At 43.4% G+C, this 24,341-nt stretch overlaps 1 protein-coding gene across 9 annotated transcripts in view; it reads left to right on the top strand.

Moving 5' to 3' along the window:
* LOC140399108 (histone-lysine N-methyltransferase EHMT1-like) overlaps nt 1-14,084 on the top strand; it is a 206,042-nt gene extending 191,958 nt beyond the window's left edge. For all 9 annotated transcript variants that reach the window (XM_072488278.1, XM_072488283.1, XM_072488276.1 and 6 more), the window contains 2 exons: nt 12,029-12,204; nt 13,315-14,084. In XM_072488278.1, the coding sequence (XP_072344379.1) occupies nt 12,029-12,204; nt 13,315-13,498 (360 nt within the window). In that variant the 3' untranslated portion in view covers nt 13,499-14,084. The remainder of the gene's footprint in view (nt 1-12,028; nt 12,205-13,314) is intronic.
* The last annotated feature ends 10,257 nt before the right edge of the window (nt 14,085-24,341 follow it).

Raw genomic sequence — 24,341 nt, 5'->3', positions numbered from 1 at the left:
GGGGTAGCTCAAGTTTAGGTTGAAAAGGCTGGGTTTGTTCTCTTTGGAGCAAAGGAAATTGAGAAGAGATTTGATGGAATGTACGCAATTATGACTGGCTTGGACAAGACAAGGAAAAGTTCTTCCCATTAGCTGATGGTACAAGGACGTGAGGACACAAATTTAGGATTTTGGGCAAGAGATGCAGGGAATGTGAGGAAGAAGCGTTTTACATCGCATATAGCAATGACCTTTGTAATGGTATTTTCTGTTTATTCCCCTTATTTTCCCTTTTATTTTGTTGTTCTTATTTTGATCCATGGATGATTAATGGACATGTCTCTTTAAGGCAAGCAGCCTGTGTCTTTAATTGAAGCAGAAGACTCCAGACGTTTAACGAACAATCAATCACTTGATGGTTTTACTGAAGCTGCAGACTTTTAGGCACCAGTGCGAGACATGGGTTGGAACATGGTTTGATTGATTGGCTAATGGCCAGTGAATGGGACCAAAATGCTGTGCTGTGCCTGGTAACAGGTGGTAATTGGATTCTGGCCCAGTGGGGAGCATTTCAGAATTCTAAGGAGTTTCAGTTTTGACTCTGGCAGCACGGAGAATATATCCAGCTCTCTCTCTCGCGCTCTCTCTCTCTCTGACCCTCAAGGTTTGAAAAGAAGTAGGATGCTCTCCAGGAATGTTGTGACACTGCATTTCTAAACTACAGAAAACCTGAATGAATAGAACTCCATAAGACCATTACAGGCTGTAAACCAAAGACTTTCATCTGCAAAATTACTGTGAAGAAAAGTCTGATAAAAAACCACCATCTGAAACAAATACTTTTTTCCTTTCACCTATGACTTTGACCCCTTTCCACCCCTCTGTCGTGTGTGTGCTTTCCACCCCTCTGTCGTGTGTGTGTGTACAGCGTGGCGGGCAAGTTAAAGTGGGAAGTTAGAAATTAGTTAATAGTTAACCAGTTGTCTTTACTGCATTTTTCATTATAGTTCTTGCTATAAATAAACAGTAATTGTGTTTAAATTACAAACCTGGTGACTGTGATTATTGGGCAGCCATGGATCAAAGACTTTGGGTATTTTTATAAGAATTATTGGTTAATTCACTTGTGTTGGGACTCCTGGACCAGTTGGGCTGGAATTGACCACGCACTTGCCAAGGGTGTTGTGACACCTGGAATCCACTGCCCATGGGTTTGTGATTTTCATTAATGACTAGAGCGAGGGTAGGTCCGATCAAGGACAGTAGCGGGAGATTGTGTATGGAGTCTGAAGAGATAGGAGAGATCTTGAACGAGTATTTTTCTTCTGTATTTACAAATGAGAGGGGCCATATTGTTGGAGAGGACAGTGTGAAACAGACTGGTCAGCTCGAGGAAATACTTGTTAGGAAGGAAGATGTGTTGGGCATTTTGAAAAACTTGAGGATAGACAAGTCCCCTGGGCCTGACGGGATATATCCAAGGATTCTATGGGAAGCAAGAGATGAAATTGCAGAGCCGTTGGCAATGATCTTTTCGTCCTCACTGTCAACAGGGGTGGTACCAGGGGATTGGAGAGTGGCGAATGTCTTGCCCCTGTTCAGAAAAGGGAATAGGGATAACCCTGGGAATTACAGGCCAGTTAGTCTTACTTCGGTAGAAGGCAAAGTCATGGAAAGGGTACTGAAGTATAGGATTTCTGAGCATCTGGAAAGACACTGCTTGATTAGGGATAGTCAGCACGGATTTGTGAGGGGTAGGTCTTGCCTTACAAGTCTTATTGAATTCTTTGAGGAGGTGACCAAGCATGTGGATGAAGGTAAAGCAGTGGATGTAGTGTACATTGATTTTAGTAAGGCATTTGATAAGGTTCCCCATGGTAGACTTCTGCAGAAAGTAAGGAGGCATGGGATAGTGGGAGATTTGGCCAGTTGGATAACGAACTGGTTAACCGATAGAAGTCAGAGAGTGGTGGTAGATGGCAAATATTCAGCCTGGATCCCAGTTACCAGTGGCGTACCGCAGGGATCAGTTCTGGGTCCTCTGCTGTTTGTGATTTTCATTAATGACTTGGATGAGGGAGTTGAAGGGTGGGTCAGTAAATTTGCAGATGATACGAAGATTGGTGGAGTTGTGGATAGTGAGGAGGGCTGTTGTCGGCTGCAAAGAGACATAGATAGGATGCAGAGCTTGGCTGAGAAGTGGCAGATGGAGTTTAACCCTGAAAAGTGTGAGGTTATCCATTTTGGAAGGACAAAAATGTATGCGGAATACAGGGTTAACGGTCGAGTTCTTGGCAATGTGGAGGAGCAGAGAGATCTTGGGGTCTATGTTCATACATCTTTGAAAGTTGCCACTCAAGTGGATAGAGCTGTAAAGAAGGCCTATGGTGTGCTAGCGTTCGTTAACAGAGGGATTGAATTTAAGAGCCGTGAGGTGATGATGCAGCTGTACAAAACTTTGGTAAGGCCACATTTTCTTTTTCCCCGGGTGGAACAAACCATTACAAGGGGACATAAATTTAAGGTGAATGGTGGAAGATATAGGGGGGATGTCAGAGGTAGGTTCTTTACCCAGAGAGTAGTGGGGGCATGGAATGCACTGCCTGTGGAAGTAGTTGAGTCGGAAACATTAGGGACCTTCAAGCAGCTATTGGATAGGTACATGGATTACGGTAAAATGATATAGTGTAGATTTATTTGTTCTTAAGGGCAGCACGGTAGCATTGTGGATAGCACAATTGCTTCACAGCTCCAGGGTCCCAGGTTCGATTCCGGCTTGGGTCACTGTCTGTGCGGAGTCTGCACATCCTCCTCGTGTCTGCGTGGGTTTCCTCCGGGTGCTCCGGTTTCCTCCCACAGTCCAAAGATGTGCAGGTTATGTGGATTGGCCATGCTGAATTGCCCTTTGTGTCCAAAATTGCCCTTAGTGTTGGGTGGAGGTGTTGACTATGGGTAGGGTGCTCTTTCCAAGAGCCGGTGCAGACTCAATGGGCCGAATGGCCTCCTTCTGCACTGTAAATTCAATGATAATCTATGATTAATCTGGGACAAAGGTTCGGCACAACATCGTGGGCCGAAGGGCCTGTTCTGTGCTCTATTTTTCTATGTTCTATGGGTGGTGGGAGGAGAAATAATGGTTTCAAAAAAAAAGTGGATGGAAAGAGATAAACCTGTAGGGCTGCAGGGATCAAGCAAAGGGACTGGGTGGGACTACCTGGATTGCTCCATGAGAGGCTGACATGGACTTGATGGGCTGCATGGTCTCCTTTTGTGCTATAAATGACTGATTCTATGGTATTGATGCAAGGTGCCGTAGCTGTAATTGCTTCAACTTGTTTTGGATAATACAAACATTTCAACGGAAAGGGTGTGGGTATTGTTGCTTACTGAAGTAAAGTGGATTTACTACAGTGATCTGACACTTGGGTCTATATTTTTTTTAAAGTTTAATCCTTTGAATGTTGGAAATGATTTTGAAAACCCAATGATTTTTAATTTAAAATAAAAATTGACTCGTTGAAACATACAGAATGGCATTGAAATCTACTAATTTTTCAAATTTAAACATTTAAATTGAGGATGACCAGTGTTGTACTTGCTGTTGCTCATTGTTATAAGTGTTCATTTGTGGCTGTTGGAACTTCGATTAGGATGGAGAGCAATGGCAACTAAAATGCGTGCAAATTGAGTAACTTTTTTGTGATTAATTTGTATGTTGACAACACATTGTAGCACCACTACTGACAGGAACATTGTGTGCAGATCTCTCCTTCCCCCCCCCCCCCCCCCCCCCCCCCCCCACGAATTCCAAAAACTCATTAGTTTTAAATGTTATTATAGATAAAGGATTGAAAGAAATGGAACAAATTAAATGAATGCATTTAGAGACCGTTAAATTAAAATAAAACAGAAAAAATAAATTAAGGGGGGGAAAGGTCTATTTTAAGAGGGAACAAAAGGGATATTCTCCAAAGCAATTTAAAATCTCAACTTTTCTAGAAACATAATTTTATAGGTATTCAACTTAGTTTTGAAAGTTGCAAGATGTATTGTGATGGTACAACAATGGATTGTAATAGCTGATGTTTTACACTTATTTTGGTTCAAAAAGAACAAAGTTGTTTGAGCATCGTTCAGTGTTTTCAATGAAATCAACACTTCCAATTTCCATAAGGTGCAAGAAAATGTAGACTTATAAAAATGAATGAATATCTGTTACACTGCAACATACAATCTGCTTTGCATTCTAAGAGGTGAAATCTTTCTGTAAATTGAGCCCCACCTGTATGTTCCTTTTAGCTTGTGTTTATGTCGAAGGTCTGTTATCCTCTCTACCTATCATCAGGAATGGCAGACATTTAAAGCCTGAATAAATTTCATTGTAGTTTGCAGCTCATATTTCCTGGAGTTTTTTAAACATTTATGTTGCATATCCATAGTGATGTAGTGCTTCCACTGTCATGTGCTTATTGTTAATTAATGGTAAAACTTATCCATGCAATAAGTTCACCCTGACACAAAGCTCGTATATTTTCACAAAAGCACAGAAATAACTTTTAGATTACCAAAAAACAACAACTGATGAGAGTTTCCAGAAGTAAGTACTGATTCAAAACCAGGTCAGGTATGAAACTCTGCCCTGGATTTTTAGTCCAGGGCTTGGAACCTGAAGTTGGGACCAGTTCCAGGTCCCCATCCTGCATGGCATGTTCTAGACATGCCCACCCAATTTTTTAAAGGGCCAGGCTTATTAATGACTTGGAGCGAGCTTACTGTCCAGTAAAAGATTACGGGCTGGCTCCTGAGACTGGAGGGCCAATGGGAGACCCTCCAGCACTGACGTATCAGCAGCCCCACTGGCTGATTTGTGATGGGAGGGTGCTTCAACGTGGAGCTGCCCTCGGAAGCATTGGTCAATATTTTTAACATTTGGAAATACTTCCAGGAGACTGCTAACGGTTACAGCTGTGGCCTGGCAGCCATGTCTGGTGTTGATGGAGAAGTTTCCTCATGAGATGAAGGGCAGCCCTAATCTTTCCTGATGTGAGCGCACCATGGTTGCCCTGCCATGGTCCCTTACGCGCATTTACAAATAGAATGGAGCGTGAATTGATCCTAATTGCTCTCCGTTGGTTGCCTACTGTTTGCGGGTAGAGTTATTCTGACCCTGAACGAGCCTCCTATGAATGGCTTGGTGTTGGGATCATGGTGCTGAAGCAGCATATGATGGCTGGTGTATGTTGTGGACCCGCCCACCTCCAATCCTGACCACAACCTGCTTTTGAAATCCAGTCCGAAGTTTTTTGTTTGCTTGTTTGAGCATTCAACATAAACTTGTGAACAGATAAATTCAGGCATCTCAGTACATCCTGGCACTAGTATGCAACTTGAACAGAGGGGTGAGAGTTTGACGAGTTTAACACAATGGAAAGGAGGTACCCCATTGCTTTTTCTAACTTTTCACCTGTAGGAATTGGTTCTTATTCTACTGCAGGGGGAGAGGCTAGCTGTTGAGTATCTGGTAAGTAGTTACGGTCAATTCTATTCCTAAGGTTTAAAATAGTACAGGAACTTGTGGTAAGGTTAATAAAACACACAAGAGAAATAAGTAGTTGAATAAAATAATTAGTAGTTAATTAAAGCACAGGACGGATGGATTGGAGGCTAGGTGATAAGTCTCGGCTGCAGCATGTGCGAGCTCCTGGATGCCATTGTCTTCCAGGACAAACATGTCTGCAGTAAGTGTTTGCAGCTTGAGGCTCAGTCATTGAGCTGAAGGCCGAGTGCAGACATTGTGACACATCAGGGAGGGGTCAAGTTACTTGGACACTTTGTACCAGGAGGCAGTCATGTCCCTTCAAGGTAGGGTCTTCTGATTTAGAAGGTGGTCAGGGGCAGGAGGGTTTGACAGCAGCTGAGGCAGGTAAGGGGACTCAGATGGCAGGAGTCTCAGTCGCTACAATTGTCCAAGAGGTTCTTTTGGCTTGACTGGATGAGAGTGAGATGGCAGGGTGGCTGAGCTAACTGGCCATGGCACTATGCTACAGGAAGCCATTTAAGCAGGAGGAGCAAAAAGGAATGTAGTGATAAGAGGATAGTATTGTCAGGGTTATAGAGTCCAGAAGGGTGTGTTTCCTGACAGGTGCCAGGGTTTGGGACATCACATCAAGGCTGGAGAGGAACTTACAGTGGGAGGGGCAGGATCCAGTTGTTGTGGTCCATGTAGGTACCAATGACATAGGCAAGATGAGGATCTAGGTAGCAAATTAAGAAGCAAAACCACAATGCTAATCTCTGGATTATTTGAGTCCAAATTGGCATCGGGCAAGTACGAGAGAAATTAATGCATAGCTCAAAGACTAGGGAGAAGTGGGTTCCAGTTCATGGGGCACTAGCACCAGTATTGGGGAAAGTGGCAGCTGTACCGTTATGACAGTCTACACCTTAGTCGTGCTGGGGCTGATGTTCTAACAAGCTGCATAACTGGGGATGTAGAGAGGGTTATAAACTAAATGGTGGGGGCAAGGGCTCAAATTTGAGAAAATGTCATTAATCAAAGAGTAGAGACAAGGCAAGAGAGTTAATTTGAGCAATGATAAAAAAGACAGAGAGAGAGAGGACAAATCAAAGAGTAAATCAGCCGATAAGGCTAGAGGTTACAAAAATAATAAAAGGACAAAACTAAAAAGGCTCTGTCTGAATGCACGCAGCATTCGAAACAAAACAGATGACGTGATATCTCAAATATAATTAAATAAATACAACTTGATTGCTATTACAGAAATTTGGCTGCAGGATTATATAGATTTGGACCTGAATATTGAAGGTTACATAACATTTAAGAAGCCAAGATGTGGAGATGCCAGCGTTGGACTGGGGTGAGCACAGTAAGAAGTCTTACAACACCAGGTTAAAGTCCAACAGGTTTGTTTCAATCACTAGCTTTCGGAGCACTGCTCCTTCCTCAGGTGAATGAAAAGGTATGTTCCAGAAACATACATAAAGACAAAGTCAAAGAAGACAATGCTTTGAATGTGAGCATTTGCAGGTAATTGAGCCTTTACAGATCCAGAGATAGGAGTAACCCCAGGTTAAAGAGGTATGAATTGTTTCAAGCCAGGATTGTTGGTAAGATTTCACAAGCCCAGGCCAGATAATGGGGGATGAATGTAATGCAACATGAATCCAAGGTCCCGGTTGAGGCCGCACTCATGTGTGCGGAACTTGGCTATAAGTTTCTGCTCGGCAATTTTGCGTTGTCACGCGTTCTGAAGGCCGCCTTGGAGAACGCTTACCCGGAGATCAGAGGCTGAACGCCCTTGACTGCTGAAATGTTCCCCGACTGGAAGGGAACATTCCTGCCTGGCGATTGTCGCCCGATGTCCATTCATCCGTTGTCGCAGCGTCTGCATGGTCTCGCCAATGTACCACGCTTCGGGACATCCTTTCTTGCAGCGTATGAGGTAGTCAACGTTGGCTGAGTCACACGAGTATGTACCGTGTACCTGGTGGGTGATGTTCTCACATGTAATGGTGATACCCATGTCGATGATCTGGCACGTCTTGCAGAGATTGCCATGGCAGGGTTGTGTGGTGTCGTGATCGCAATCTGAAGGCTGGGTAGTTTGCCGCAAACAAGGGTTTGTTTGAGGTTTTGCGGTTGTTTGATGGGCAAGTAGTGGTGGGGTGGGGATGACCTTGACAAGATGTTCATCTTCATCGATGACGTTTTGAAGGCTGCGAAGAAGATGTTGTAGTTTCTCCGCTCTGGGGAAGTACTGGACGACAAATGGTACTCTGTCGGTTGTGTCCCGTGTTTGTCTTCTGAGGAGGTCGGTGCGGTTTTTTGCTGAAGCCTGTTGGAACTGTCGATTGGTGAGTCGAGCGCCATGTCCCGTTCGTACGGGTTTTATTGAATGGTGGAGCAGGCTCAAGAGGCCCACTCCTGCTCCTAATTTGTATATTCATATGTCTCCATTTAACGAAAATTATTAGTTGTTCAAGGCAGCAGATAGTTATGGCAGCCTGACAGAATGACTTTGGCACCTCCAGTAGATCTTTAATTGTTTAATGAGGTGTAGACTTAGCAGTGGAATACCCAATCAACAAACTAATGTTCCCACTGGGAGTAAAATTATAGAATTATACAGCACAAAGAAATCATTTAGTCCATTGTACCGTTTCAACTCTTTGGAAGAGCAAATATATTCAAGTATAAGTCCAATTACCTTTTGTTTTCTAAAATTGCTATCAACCATCCTTTCAAACAGTGCATTTTAGATCAAAATTTGCTGCACATGTTTCTCCTCAGCTCCCCTCTGGTTTTTAACAATTACGTTAAATCAGTCTCCATTCTTTCAGGGAAAAGAAGCCCACATGTCTGTCCTTGGCCTGCTACAATGCTCCAGCGAAGTCCAGCGCAAACTGGAGGAGCAGCATCTCCTCTTCCGATTGTGTACTTTGCAGCACTTTTTTGATGTTTCTCCATCTTAAACTCGCCCTTTTCTGTAAAATTCCATACATGTATTGCCTCAGTGAAAACTCCTCACCCTTCAAACCAGGCCATCTGTCTTTTGTTCTTAAGGTTGCTACTTTTTATTGCAATTTCTACAGTTCTTTTTTTTAAAAATTCCCCCAATTTCTTTTCCGATTAAGGGACAATTTAGCCAATCCACCTTCCCTGCACATATTTAGTTTCTGGGGGTGAGACCCATGCAGACATGGGGAGAATATGCAAACTCCACAAGGATAGTGATCCGGAGCAGGGGTTGAACCCGGGTCCTCAGCGGCGTGAGGTAGCAGTGCTCACCACTGTGCCATCCTGCCGCCTCAATTTCTACAGTTCTAACACATTCTCCCTCCTGTCAGTTCTGACGACGAGTCCGTGGTCTTGAAACGTTAACGTTTCTCTCCTAATAGATACTCGCAGACCTGCTGAGTTTTTCCAGCATAATCTATTATTCTTCCTCTGGTTACTGTCTGCCCTACCAGTGGAAACGGGCCTCCCCCATTAACTCTGTTAATATTTTTGAACACTGCAGTCGGGGAAGGCCCCGGGACCGGATGGATAACCAGTAGAGTTTTTTTTAAAATTCTCGGAGATAGTGGGACCGGTCCTGACTAGGGTTTTTAAAGAGGCGAGGGGACAGAGGGACCCTGCCTCCGACAATGTTGCAAGCCACCATCTCACTGATATTAAAGCGGGACAAGAACCCAGAATCCTGCGGGTCATACATGCCGTTCTCCCTGATCAATGTGGACGCCAAGCTCCTGGCAATTAGAATTGAGGACTGTGTACCGGAGGTGATTAGGGACGACCAAACAGAGTTTGTGAAAGGCAGGGAGCTGAAAGCCAACTTGAGAAGATTGCTTAATGTGATTATGATGCCCCCGACGGGCAAGGAGGTGGAGGTAGTGGTGGCAATGGACGCTGAGAAGGCCTTCGACCCGGTGGAATTTGTGGGAGGTACTCGGACGGTTTGGGTTCGGGGAGGGACTGGTTAATTGGGTCAGACTATTGTACCAGGCCCCAAAAGCTTGGTAAAGACGAACAGGATAAAGTCAGATTACTTCAGACTGCATCGCGGGACCAGACAGGGATGCCCACTCTCCCCGTTGCTGTTCGCGCTGGCCATAGAACCGTTGGCGATTGCGCTGAGAGCTGCAAAGGGGTGGAAGGGAATGACTGGGGGGGTGCGGCACAGGGTCTCTTTCTATGCGGATGACCTGCTCCTGTACGTGTCGGACCCACTGGCCGGGATGGAAAATATACTGGAAACATTGAGGAAGTTTGGCCGGTTCTCAGGGTACAAATTAAATATGGCCAAGAGTGAGATGTTTGTGGTGCAGGCAAGGGGCCAGGAGAATAGGCTGAAGGAGCTGCCATTTAGGCTGGTGGAGGAAAGTTTCCGGTACTTGGTGATACAGGTGGCTTGAAACTGGGGCAGGTTACATAAGTTAAATTTGACTAGAGTGGTGGAACAAATGAAGAGGGAGTTTCGGAGATCGAATGCACTCCCGCTGTCACTTGTGAGGATGCAGACGGTAAAGATGACAATCCTCCCTAGATTCTTGTTCATCTTCCAGTGTCTCCCAATCTTTATCCCACGGTCCTTCTTCAAAAGGACCAGCAAAATCATCATGAGCTATGTCTGGGCGGGAAAATTCCCGCGGGTGAGGAAGGCGATGGTTGAAAGGAGCCGCTGCGAGGGGGGACTGGCAATGCCGAATCTGATCAACTACTACTGGGCGGCTAACAAAGCCATGATAAGGAAGTGGATGGTGGGTACAGGGTCTATCTGGGAGCGGGTGGAGGTGGCTTCGTGCAGGGGCACCAGTTTGGCAGCCCTGGTCATGGCTCCCCTACCGCTTGCGCCGGCCAGATACTCCACCAGCCCGGTAGTGGGGGCGGCCCTGCGGATTTGGAGCCAGTGGAGAAAGCATGCAGGGGAGGTGGGTGCGCGGTCTGGGCTCCAATTTGTGATAACCATCAATTCGCCCCCGGGAACATGGATGGAGGGTTTTGAACATGGTGGCGGGCGGGGGTGAGGAGGGTGGGCGATATGTTCCTGGAGGGGAACTTTGCAAGTTTGAGGGAGTTGGAGGAGAAAGCTGGGCTGGGAAATGACTTTAGGTACTTACAGGTGCGGGACTTTGTACACAGACAGGTCCCATCCTTCCCACGCTGCCCGCCAATAGGGATCCAGGACAATAGTCTCTAGAGGAGGAGAGGGTAGCGTCTCGGATATTTACAAGGTGCTCATGAAGGGAGAAGTGTCCCAGACGGAGGAACTGAAACTTAAATGGGAGGAGGAGCTCGGCGGGGAGATGGAGGACGGGGTATGGGCGGAAGCCCTGAGTAGGGTAAACTCAACCGCAACATGTGCCAGGCTCAGCCTGGTTCAGTTTAAGGTCGTTCACCGGGCCCACATGACGGTGGCTCGGATGAGCAAATTCTTTGGGGAGAGGACAAGTGCGCTAGATGCGCGGGAGGACCAGCGAACCACGTTCACATGTTTTGGGCATGCCCTAAGCTTAGGGGGTACTGGGAGGGATTTGCGGGGGTAATTTCCCGGTTGCTGAAAACAAGGGTGGTGATGAGTCCAGGGGTGGCAATCTTCGGGGTTTCAGATGAACCGGGATTCCAGGGGGAGAAAAAGGCTGATGTTCTGGCCTTTGCTTCCCTGATAGCCCGGCGGCGAATACTGCTGGCATGGAGGGACTCAAAACCCCCGAATTCCGAACTATGGCTTTCGGACATGTCAAGTTTTGTGGCTATGGAAGAAATCAAGTTCGCCTTGAGGGGATCTGTATTGGGCTTCGCCCGAAGGTGGCAACCATTCATCGACTTCTTCGTGGGAGAATGAACGTCAGCAGGGGAGGAGGGTTGGGGGGGGGGGGGGTTGGAGGGGGTGGAAGAGAGAGATTAAAATAGAGTAGGAGGGTAGTGTCTCTGGGAGAGGAGCGGGTATGTGCATTATGGTTTGGTTGAAGTGTTGGTTTTTCGTTAATGTTTGCATATTTCTGTAATCTGTAACTTTACAATGCCAAAAAATACCTCAATAAAATTGTTTGTTTAAAAAAAATATATATTTTTGAACACCTATTAAATCTCGCCTTAGCCTGACTGCTCTAAATAGAACAATCCTACCTTCTCTATTCTCGCCACAATAAATTTACCAAGCAGCTTGAAAGTAGCAATATTGTGTGCTGTTAATTTATTATCAAAAGGTTATATATTCAGTTTTGTTTGAAGTACCATTGCAAAATTGTGTAATTCTTACCTTCAGGTTAATAGAATTCACTAAAACGGTGCCAATTGTACTTGGCATATGCATACCTTTACATGAGAATGTTTTTTTTAAAAAGTACATTAGGTTGCCATTCAAAAGGAGAAGCATACCTACATGGGAATGTGCACCATTTCTCTGAAGTACTTCATACTTTCCATTCTCGGCATAAATATTCTGAATACAATTTAATTGCATTCCCAGTATTTTCACCTGAGGGAGGAAATGACCCATAATTTCTGTTTTTGTTTCATTTTTAGGAAGGGGAAGTGTACTGCATTGATGCTCGTTACTATGGAAATGTCAGTCGCTTTATAAACCATCTTTGTGAGCCAAATCTGATCCCTGTGCGAGTTTTCATGTCACACCAGGATCTTCGTTTCCCAAGAATTGCATTCTTCAGCAGCAGAGACATCAAGTCTGGCGAAGAACTCGGGTAATATTTTTGTCTTTTTCTCAACTAATAGCACTTGAAAATATTTCAACAAAATAGATATCTTCGAATTCAATTTCACTTCATTGCCAAAGGGAAAATAATTTTGAGTACATTGCTTATTCATTATAAAGTTACACGTACATGAATAATAATAAAAAGAAAGAAAATACCATATCACAGGGGTCTAACTTTATTTAATATAAATATATATTATTTGTAGCGAGAACTATTCTGATACATTAAAATATGAGTCACACCATGAGTGCATATCCTAATCCGTACATCGAACTCCTTTTAAACATTCTTCTGGAGAAGGGCACAAATGAGTTCAGGAACCCATTTGTCCAGCATCAGAGAGATTGTAGTCTTCTCCCTGAACACATCCAACAGTAATCCTGAGACAATGGGTGATTTTCATTATTTGTGACACTCTACTTTCATCAAATTTCTTAGAGCAGATTTTGTCAAGAAAGATTTGCTCATCAAATACTGTTCCTGCTTTATTCAATAATCTCTGTACCCTTAAAAAGAGTCTACTTTCCTAAGACAACAGTAGCAGGAGAGATATCCAAAAGGGTAGCACTCTCAATGCAGCCATATGGAAGAGTTTCATGATTGTGGGATACAGACTGCAAGTCTTCACTTTTCCGTTGGCATGTTTTACAGTGCAAGTGAAGATCTTTGTGGCTAAGAGATAAATTCCATGCTAAATTCTGTTTATAAATTATTGGATTCATTGTAGGTCAGTTAGTGCACATTTTGATGTGGTTTCATTGTCATAGTGGTGCAAAATAGAAACAACCTGAAGTCCAACTTGCCTCAATTCAGATTCACATGCTTAAAATATTACAGTACGTTGGATACACTTCTGACCAATGTAGAACAGTGTATCTCGCTGTTACCGGTTCATCCTGCTGCAAAGAAAATGCAAAGAAAATGCAAAGAAAATGGACACCTGCAGTATAAAATTGGCGCTAAATAAAATATTCAGTGACTAATGTAGTGTTGCAGTCAATCTGTAAAATAATACTGTTAAGGAGTGTTGCTTGTGGAGAGCCATAGTCTTTTTTTAAGGGACACTTTTAACACCCTGCTCTGTTTGTTTCTTAGTTTTGATTATGGAGACAGGTTCTGGGACATCAAGAGTAAATATTTTACCTGTCAATGTGGTTCAGAGAAGTGCAAGCATTCAGCTGCTGCCATAGCTCAGCGACAAGCTACAATATCTCAACTTGAAGCACAACAAAATGGACTCCCAGACACCAGCTCAGCCGCATCTGCCAATGTTTCTTGACATGCTAATTCAACCTGGACCACATTGAGCTGCATTGAGAGAAATGGCTCTGCTTGTGTGAACAGACTCTTGGAAGCACCAGCTCAGCTGTACTGATGAAATTCTTCCTGCGAATTGTCTGTCTAGATATCGACAATAGGACATTTAATAAATTGAACTTTTGTTATAGTGAGGGCCAACAGTTATGGTGCTGATTACTGTGATTTTACACCTAAGTAAAACTCACCTCGAGATTGTATAAAGGAACAACTTGTTTTTAACATGAATTCAAGTAAAAACTTTTTTACATGTAGTAGTATTAGTAATGGTCAAAGTAGTAAAAGTTTGTCTTTATGAAATTACCATCTGCTGTTGATGCGTGATGGTTGGACATTAAAAACACAATTTTGCATAAAATTTTTAAAGGTCCTTTAGTGCAGGTCAGTTTTTTTTGTGCAAGTCCTTTGAGAACTTTACAGAGACATTACTGTTTGCATTCATTATAATTTTTAATGGTTTTAAGGGCATTTATGCTTGATCCATTAGTGTTCTGAATTTGTATGCAAATCTTGCTCAAATGTTATAAATAAAAGCAGTTCGTAATAGATTTGTGAAGTGTGCAAATGCTTATTTTAAACTGATATAACTACTTTAGGCACTATCACCCTATTGAAGACAATAAGAGCACATTTTTGTGTTCAATTTGTGGCAATCTAATATAAAATATTAATGAAGTATTTATAAATTTATGTGAACAAGCCACATGAAAAATACCTACACACATGCCGAAGGATTTGTTTCAGTTGGCAGCTGCAGATCGAGTGGAAAGATTGAATCATATTTAAAGGCGCACTTCTGTTATAATTTACTTTGGTGGACTGAAATAGTCAAACAGGGTGTTCGTTGTGTATGTTGTTGCCAAACATATTTGATGTAATCAGTTAAGTGTTGATATTAGACTGAAGGAAGTGTGTCTTCATTATAACAGCCAGATCAAAAACATTTTAAAAGGACTTGCAATGTTGCTTCAACTTGGCAAACCTGGCTGCCATTGTATACTGTGAACACACAGCTAGCTAGTCTCAAGTATGCCAAAGCTTCTCGATAGCACCTCTCAAATCCAGAAACTCTACTGACTAGATGATCAGGGCTGAAGGTCATTCCTTAAGTTTCACCTTTATTATATGCTTCAAAAAGGCTTAACACTAACTTCTGATTAAAAGTTTTGTAAAATTTCGTAATGTTGAAGTTAAATTATCTCAGAATTGGTTCATAAAATGATGAGAGCCAGTTGGATGACTGGTCTTTGGGAGAGCTTTACAGCGCCAGGGACCCGGTTTGATTCCCAGCTTGGGTCACTGTCTTTGCGGAGTCTGCACGTTCTCCCAGTGTCTGTGCGGGTTTCCTCCCACAGTTCCAGAAAGACATACTTGTTAGGTGAGTTGCACATTCTGAATTCTCGCTCAGTGTACCCAAACATGCGCCATAGTATGGCGACTAGGGAATTTTCACAGTAACTTAATGTAAGCCTACTTGTGAGACTAATAAAGATTATTATTATAACTTCCCTGACATCCCAGCAAACAAGAGCATTTGTAGAATTAGGAGTGTGCAATGCTCTACAGAGACTTAATAAGGCAATGTCAGAATCATCCAATAAATCACTGAAACAAAGTATTTTTCAGCTACAGTGCTCTCCAGTTGGGATTTAGGAGCAAGGAAAATTTAGGTGTGAATTAATATTGATAAAAACATTGTACAAATGGTATACATTCAGGTATAACCTCCTGACCACTGGAAATCCAACACCTTCTGCCTGATGTGTTTAAATGTCAATACATCCAATTATAATGGCCATCTTCTCCTCAGCTTTGATTGCATTCAAATTGTCCATGAAGCCAAGCATCTACTTTCCCGCTGATCCCAATTTTCTGATCAATCGGCGAACTGCTTCTTCAACCTTATTTGTGCTTCACCATCAACTTGTCTCAATCACCTTCACAATCCCTCCTCAAAAAATCCCCAAAACTAGTACTAGGAGTTATGTTCAACTTATTTTCTTTCAAATTTGTTGGTGTTTTCTCTTGAGTGTAAATTGAGGCTGATAATCCATTGGACTACAAAGGGAATTTGGCAGTGTTAGGTTAGAATTATTATTAGGATCCCAGACCAGACTCCCAACAGTGGACTGAAACCCCAATATTTTAGTTTATTTTGTAAGACTGTGCAGAAGGAATGATTTTTGTTCCAGAGTGATTGCAGGAAGAAATAGGAATTTGGTATTTTTTTTAAAACAAATTTATTATGAATACAACCTTAAACTATTAAACTTCAGACCAAAAAGAATAGCTTACAATTACCCCTCAAACACTACTGTTCAATTTCCCATTAAATAACAAGAAAATTCAGCATAGAATGATACATACTTTATCAAACAGATTTGGCTCCTGCTAGAACCCCTTCAGACTCTGGCTGACTGTCTTCAAAAAGCTGGTTCATCTGGCGTGTTTCAGCGTCTTCCTTGTCCCCAGATAAGACTGCTCTGCTTTAAATATTATTACTCTTTTAGAGCTATCCTGTTGTGGACTCCAGGTCAGACAGATCAGACTTCACCTCTTCTATCTCCAAAGCCATCTCCTCTGCATTTCTTGGCTCCACCCAGCAATAGCACCATCTCACCAAGCTGAAAAACAAATTAACCCTACAAACTAAAAGTACCTGTACTCCCCAGGGACTTAGTCAAACTACAGTGTATTTGCCCTGACTGAAAACCACATTCCTTTGGTCAGTTTCACCTGGCTCCGAGAAGCTCCCATGCTTTTACAAAACAAAATCCTTTTTTAAAAAAACATGACCACTGCAGCCAAACACACTTTAACTGTAAGCTTTTAACCCATAAATTGTCCCAATTTTTAGAAGCCAAAAACCCTGCCCAATTATCCCCAAGTTTTTTGTTGTATTGGACAAGTTGGATTTTTCTCTAGATTGACATTGTTAAATTAATTAAACCTAATCAATTACTTACTAAATCATAAGTGGAGGGTTCCCTAAACCAAAGGCAGGTTAAAAAAAAAAGTTTTAAAAAAACTAATTAGTTAATTACTTTAATAGCTTAATCTTTTGTAAAAAAGGGAGTAAATAAAGGGCCTAGTCATGCAGGGGAGCTTGTACCCGTGGTATGCTTCTCCTGTGCTAAGTGGCAGATCATGGAAGTTTTCCCTGGTGGCCACATGAGCGGGAAGTGTATCCTAAATGCAGCTACTGACTAACTGCATTTCGGAGCTGGAGCTGAGGGTGGATTCACTGTGACGCATCCAGGATGCTGAGCAGGTCGTGGATAGCACTTTCAGTGAGGTGGTCACACTGCAGGTGAGGATTGAACAGGCGGAGAGCATGGGTGACCACCAGAAAGAGTAGAAGTAGTGCAGGAGTCCCCTGTGGCCATCCCCCTTTCTGACATACCGTTCTGGATACTGTTGGAGGGGTGGGGTGGGGGGATGAATACAGAGAAAAAGTGTGGCTGCCAACTTAATGGTACCATGGGTGGATCTTCTGCACGAGGGTAGTGGGGAGAATGGTAGGCTATATGGTAGGGGATTCAATTGTTATGGGAACAGATAAGTGCTACTATGGCCGTCAACATAACACTCGGATAATGTGGTGCCTCCCTTATGCCAGGGTCCGGGATGTTACTGAATGGCTGCAGGGCATCCTGAAGGGGGAGGGGGGAAAAACAGAGGACATGTTGGTACCAATGACATGGGTAGAAAGAGGGATGAGGTCTTGCATCGGGAATTCAGGGAGATAGGCTATACACTAAGAGCAGGACTCTGGTTGTAATCTCTGGCTTACTCCCAGTGCCATGCTTTAGCGAGTATAGAAATAGGAGAATAGCGCAGATGACTGCGTGGCTTAAGAGTTAGTACAAGAGAAAAGGTTTTAGATTCCTGGACCAGTTGGACCTTGACGGGGAAAGGTGGGACCTGTACAAGCAGATGGTCTACATCTGAACCAGAACAGGACTAACATCCTTGCTAGTGGGTTTGCTGTTGGGAGGAGATTGAACTAATTTGGCAGAGGGAGGGGAGGCAGACTGTTCGCAGAATAGGGACACAGTATAACATAGAAAAGCAATCAGGTCAGAGGGAATGCAGTTTCAGGAAAGTAAGACTAGGCTGAATGGCCTCTAATGCCCAGAGTATTACAGGTAAAACAGATGGGTCAAGGTCGAGGGTTGACATCTGGAATTATGATATCGTAGCCATTGCGGAGAAGCGGAGCAGGGTTGGCAGCTTAACATACTGGGATACAATCTTCAGAAGGACAGGGGAGGGGGCAAAAGAGGGGGAGGTATTGCACTATTAGTTAAGGAGTCAATTACTGCAGGAAGGAGAGAGAATATCTTGGGGGTTGTGTTAAATGAAGCTTTTTGGGTAGAGTTTAGTAATAAAAAAGGGACAGCCACATTGCTAGGTGTTTATGATACAACCCCAGATAGTCTGTGGGAAATTGAGGAGCAAATATGTGTGCAATTTGCAGAAGAATAATTGGGTAATTTTATTGGGTGATTTCAACTTTCCCAACATTAAATGGGATAGCCATTGTGTTCAGGGCTTAGATAGAGTCATAGAAGTTAACAGCATGAAAACAGGCCCTTTGGACCAAATTGTCCATGCTGCCCAGTTTTTAACCACCAAGCTAGTCGCAATTGCCCGCATTTGCCCCATATCCCTCAATACCCAGCTTCCCCATATAACTGTCTAAATGCTTTTTAAAAGATAAAATTGTACTCTCCTCTACCGCTGCCTCTGGCAGATCATTCCAGACACACACCACCCTCTGTGTGAAAGAATTGCCTCTCTGGACCCTTTTCTATCGCTCCCCTCTCACCTTAACTTGTGCCCTTTAGTTTCAGATTCACCTACCTTTGGGAAAAGATGTTAACTATCTACCTTATCTATGCCCCTAATTATTTTATAGAACTCTATAAGATCACCCTGAATCCTCCTACACTCCAGGGAAAATAATCCCAGTCTATCCAGTCTCTTATAACTCAAACCATCAAGTACCGGTAGCATCCTCGTAAATCTTTTCTGCACTCTTTCTAGTTTAATAATATCCTTTCTGTAATAGGGTGACCAGAACTGTATGCAGTATTCCAAGTGTGGACGTACTAATGTCTTGTACAACTTCAGCAAGACGTCAAAACTCCTGTATTCAATGTTCTGACTAATGAAACCAAGCATGCCGAATGCCTTGTACCCCGAGATCTCTTTGTTCTATAACTCTCCCCAACTCCCTACCATTAACGGAGTAGGTCCTGCCCCGATTCGATCTACCAAAATGCATCACCTCAATTTATCTAAATTAAACTCCACCTGCCATTCATCGGCCCACTGGCCCAATTGATTAAAATCCCGTTGCAAACCTAGATAACCTCCTTCATTGTCCACTATGCCACCAATCTTGGTGTCATTTGCAAACTTACTAACCATGCCTCCTAAATTCTCATCCAAATCATTAATATAAATAACAACTTGCCCACCACAGACATTAGGCTCAACGGTTTGTAGTTCCCAGGCTTTTCCCTGTGGCCATCCATTCCCTGAGTTCATCAGCCTTGCACGTCAGGCCTCTTGCATTGAAATCAATGCAGTGGAGCAGAGTTCGTAAAATGTATACAAGAGAACTTTTTAGCTCAACATGTGGAGGGTCCAACAAGGGATGGTGCAGTGCTGGACCTAATTCTGGGGAATGAAGCCGGACAGGTGGTTGATGTGATGGTAGGGGAGCATTTTAGTGATAACGATCACAACATGGTGCAATTTAAGTTTGTTATGGACATGGAAATAGACAAATTTCAGAAAAAGGTCTTGGATTGGGGGAGAGCAGACTAGTAAAATAAGGCAGGATCTGGCCAAGGTAGATTGGAACAAGTTATTGGTGAGGAGATCTACAGAAGAGCTGTGGAAATGGGGAGGGTACAGGCCCAACATGTTTCCTCTAGGGTAATGGGAAGGAGTAACAAGCCCAGAGCACCATAGATGACCAGAGATATTCAGGATACAATGAGAAGGAAGAGAGGTGTTTAATAAGTACAAGGGGAGCAAATCAACAGAGGCATTAGTGGAGTACAGAAAGTGCAGGATGGAGCTTAAGAAAGCAATTAGGAGAGCAAAGAAGGGAATATGAGAAATTTCTAGCTGGTAAAAGTGGGAAAATCCCAAGATATTCTATAAGTATATAAATGGGAAGAGGATAACTAGGGAAAAAGTAGGGACTAAGGGGGAATCTGTGTGGAGCCAGAGCACATTGGTAGGGTGTTAAATGAATATTTCACACCTGTATTCACGCAAGAGAATGAGGTGGCAGATATGGTACTCTGGGAGATAAATTATGAGGTTATTGAGCAAGTTGTCATAGGGAGCGACAAGGTATTGGAGGTGTTGGCAGGTTTAAAAGTGGAGAAATCTCCAAGTCCCAATGAATTGTGTCCCAGGTTGCTGTGGGAGGCAAGGGAGGAAATTGCAGGGGCCCTGATCTAAATTTTTAATTCTTCTCTGGCCACGGGAGAGGTGCACGAGGACTCGAGAATGGCGAATGTGGTCCCACTATTGAAGAAAGTCTGTAGGGATAAGCCAGGGAACTACAGACCAGTGAGCCTCACGTCAGTGGTGGTGAAACTAATGGAGAAAATTCTGAAGGAGAGAATGTATCTCCACTTGGAGAGGCAAGGTTTGATCAAGAATAGTCAGCATAACTTTGTCAGGGAGGTCATGCCTAACAAATTTGATTGAATGTTTTGAGCACGTGACTAAGCGTGTAGATGAGGGTGCAGTTGATGTAGTTTACATGGCTTTCAGCAAAGCATTTGACCATGTCCCACAAGAAAGACTTATAAAGAAGGCAAATGCACATGGGATACAGGGGAACTTGATAAGGTGGATTCAAAGCTGGCTGAGCTGAAGGAGACAAAGGTGATGACGGACGGCTACTTTAGTGATCGGAGGCCAGTGTCCAGTGGCGTACCACAGAGATCGGTGCTGGGTCCCCTATTGTTTGTCATTTATATAAAGGACTTAGATGGCTATGTGGGAGTAGGATCAGTAGGTTTACGGATGACACAAACATAAGCTGGGTAGTTAACAGTGAGGCTGAGAGTCTTGGGTTACAGGAAGATATAAATGGAATTGTCAAATGGGCAGAAAAGTGACAAATGGAATTTAATCCTGAAGTGTGAGGTGTTACACTTTGGAAGGAGCAATTTGACAAGGAAATATTCAATAAATGGCACCACACTGGGAAGTCCTGAGGAACAAAGAGACCTTGGCATGTTTGTAAATAGATCTCTGAAGACAGAAGAGCAGGTTACTAGGATGGTGAAAAAGGCACAAGGCACTTTATCAATCGTGGTATAGATTACAAAAGCAAGGAAGTCATGTTGGAGTTGTATAGAACATTGGTGAGGCCACAGCTGAAGTACTGGTGTAGTTCTGGCCGCCACATTATAGGAAGGCTGTGATTGTACTGGAGCGGGTGCAGAGGCATTTCACTAGGATTTGCCTGGGATGGAACATTTAAGTTATGAGGCTGGATAGGCTTGGGTTGTTTTCGCAGAAGCAAAGAAGACAGAGGGGTGACCTAATCGAGGCGTTCAAGATTATGAGAGGCATAGACAGGGTAGATAGTGAACAGTTGTTCCCCTTAGTTGAAGGGTCGGTTATGAGGGGACACAAGTTCAAGGTGAGGGGCGGGAGGTGAGGGGGGATTTGAGGAAAAACTTTTTTACTCAGGGTGGTGATGGTGTGGAATGCACTGCCTGGGAGTGTGGCAGAGGTTGCCTCACATCCTTTAAATAGTACCTGGAAGAGCACTTGGCATGTCTTAACATTCGAGGCTATGGGCCACGTGCAAATGGGATTGGGTTGGCAGATCAGGTGCCTTTCATGCGGCGGTGCAGACTTGATGGGCTGAAGGGCCTTTTCTGCATTGTCGTATTCTGTGATGTTTGTAAAACCAAAACCACCCATTTCAGTTGCCAACTACCTTGACTTTGATTCAGTTACCTTTGCTGGATGTTCCCTCAGTCTGGATGTACTATTACCTCCAAATATTTGGGGAGACAAACCAGGAGTTTATTCGGTTTTGCTAAACTGTGGGGTGGGGGGGGGGGGGGGACCCAAAATGCATCATCCTAATAAAAATGATCCAGCGACACGTTAATATTTTTGACAAACATATTCCATGCGTGCGAGTGGGTTCACGCTCATAAATGTTCACAAATAAACATTAGCTAAAGTATTGTTCTATTTCAATCTACTTTGAATTTTTAAACAGCCACACCAGTGTCCAGGCTATGACCCGATGACAGACAGTTCATTTGGCTGGCGACGCTTAAGTTTTTAAGTGCCTTTTAACGAGAAGTTGATGTTTATGCTGTGATAATAAGCACCGTAACAGGAAATAAGCTTTTCCTTTTCAATTCGACAGGCACCACTTTCTGACTGCGGCATTTTATTAAAGTTCAGTAGGATTCTGTCTCCTTTTTCGTCCCACATTCACCGATAGCTTAACGTTTACGTTTTCACTTTAAGCTCAACCAGGTCTTTCCAATAAGAACGGAATATGGCACAGGGAAGGCAGGTGGAGGATTCGATGTGGGACGAGTGGAGATCATCCTTTGTTTATGGTGAGTTGCAGATGAGGGTTTAGGATCATTAAACTAACAGGATAAATTATTTTGCATGTTGAAAAGTTGCAGTCAATTAATTGATTATCCTCACTGTTCATTCATCCACCGATTGACAGTTTTGAGGATGTATCACTCGAAATTATGTCCTTTACCGGTTTGATTGCGGGTACTTTCCATTCGTTGACGGGAAGATTTGGCTTGAGTGCTCGATTTGTTTTATATGTTCATATTTATCCCCTTGCCTATACCATATGTCTTCCCCATTCACCGGTAAGAAGTCTGACAACACCAGGTTAAAGTCCAACAGGTTTATTTGGAATCAATAGCTTTCGGAGCATAGCTCCTTCCATCAAGTGAGTGAAGGAGCTACGCTCTGAAAGCTGGTGATTCGAAACAAACTTGTTGGACATTAACCTGGTGTTGTAAGACTTCTTACTGTGCCCACCTCAGTCCAATGCCGGCATCTCCACATCATGGCTATGTTTAATTCCTCCAGTATGTGTTCTCATTATTGCTATTTTGAGAGATCTGCAACTTTGTAATAAGCATTTCTTAAGGATATCCGCACTGTTCCTGGTACCCAAGTGTTAATTTGAACAAACAACGTTGCTAATGAATGCAGTCACAGGGTGACTGATTGCAGTAATTTACACAATTGGCAGGATCAATACTTGGGCGTCAGCCAGTTAAAATCGATGTTAATGACTTAGATGAGGGGCCAGTAATGTATCCCAAGTTTGAAGTTAGGTGTGAGTTTAAACAAAGAGACTGCAAGGGGGGTAGACACAGGTTGGGTGAGTGGACAAGAACATGGCACAGTGTAGTGAAGTTAGAGGTTATCAACTTTGGTAGAAAAAAAATGAACAAGCAGAATATTTTTTGAATGGCAAGAGACTGAGAAATATAATGAAGAGAGATTGAGTATGCTGTGTCAATATTCCCTGAACTTTAGAAGAATACGAGGTGATCTAAACATTAAATTCCTGAGGGGCGCAATGTGGTCTGTGGAATACCTACAGCGCAGAAGGAGGCCATTTGGTCCATCAGGTCTGCACCAACCGTCCAAAGGATCACTCTACCCAGGCCCACACCCTTTCCTATCCCTGTAAACACGCGCATTGATCATGGCCAATCCACCTAACCTGCTTGTCTATTGACTGTGTGAGGAAGCCAGAGCACCCGGAGGAAACCCATGTAGACATGGGAAGAACATACAAATTCTACGAAGACAGAGGCCGGAACCTGACCCGGGTTCCTGGCGCTGTGAGACAGCAGTTTTAACCACTGCTACAATGGCGCCCTTGGCTGGGGAATGTAGAATACTGGGTCACACCTCCAAATAGAGATCATTTAGGATTAAGATGAGAAATGTCTTCACTTAAAGGATTGTGAATCTTTGGAATTCCTTACCTCTTGAGAGCTGTGAATGTTCAGTCATTGAGTATATTCGATAGGTTGATGTATTTTTGTGCAAGAAGATGGAGTTGAGATAGGAAATGAAAAATGATCGTGTTGAATGGTGAAGCAAGCACAAAGGGCCAAATGACAAACCCCAGCTCTGTTTCTTATGTCCTGGATGGCATGGGCTGAATGGCCTCTTTCTATGCTGTAACCATTCAATGATTTTTCAGGGCTATTTGGATGAAGTTGCTGGCTCTGATTCTGCAGTGCAGATGAGTTGTTCTGGTTGATGCCACCATATCTTCATTGCACAAGGACAACAACCTGTATCTTTTCCATTATTCATGTTTGTGACGTTTCCCAGACTTACTGATATAACCCAGATCAGCTGATGATAAGCCCTTGTATCTGCTGCTTGCCTACAAAAGTGACGAGGCAGATGAAATTTCCCAGCAGGTGACTGACAAAATGAGAAAATCTTTAAGATTATTTCTAAAATAAGTTTGGTCCCAAAAGGAATCTTGTGGCAGTTCACAGTCGGAAAATGGGAATGAAAGTCAGCTCATGAAGTTATCAAACCGCCACATGAAATATGGCGCGCTTTGGTCAGCCATTTCCACCAATGTAACCCATCGACGCTTTGCCCATTAATAAGATGCAACGTCAATGTGGGGAGTCCAAATGCTGTAATCCCCACACCACTAAGTCTTCTGACGAAGAGTCTCTGGACTTGAAACGTTAACTGTTTCCCTCCTGACAGATGCTGGCAGA

This window comes from Scyliorhinus torazame, chromosome 22, assembly GCF_047496885.1.
Source record: "Scyliorhinus torazame isolate Kashiwa2021f chromosome 22, sScyTor2.1, whole genome shotgun sequence".
Taxonomy (NCBI): domain Eukaryota; kingdom Metazoa; phylum Chordata; class Chondrichthyes; order Carcharhiniformes; family Scyliorhinidae; genus Scyliorhinus; species Scyliorhinus torazame.
The sequence above is the reverse complement of the archived record's forward strand: the minus strand, read 5'-3'. Positions and strand labels throughout refer to the sequence as shown.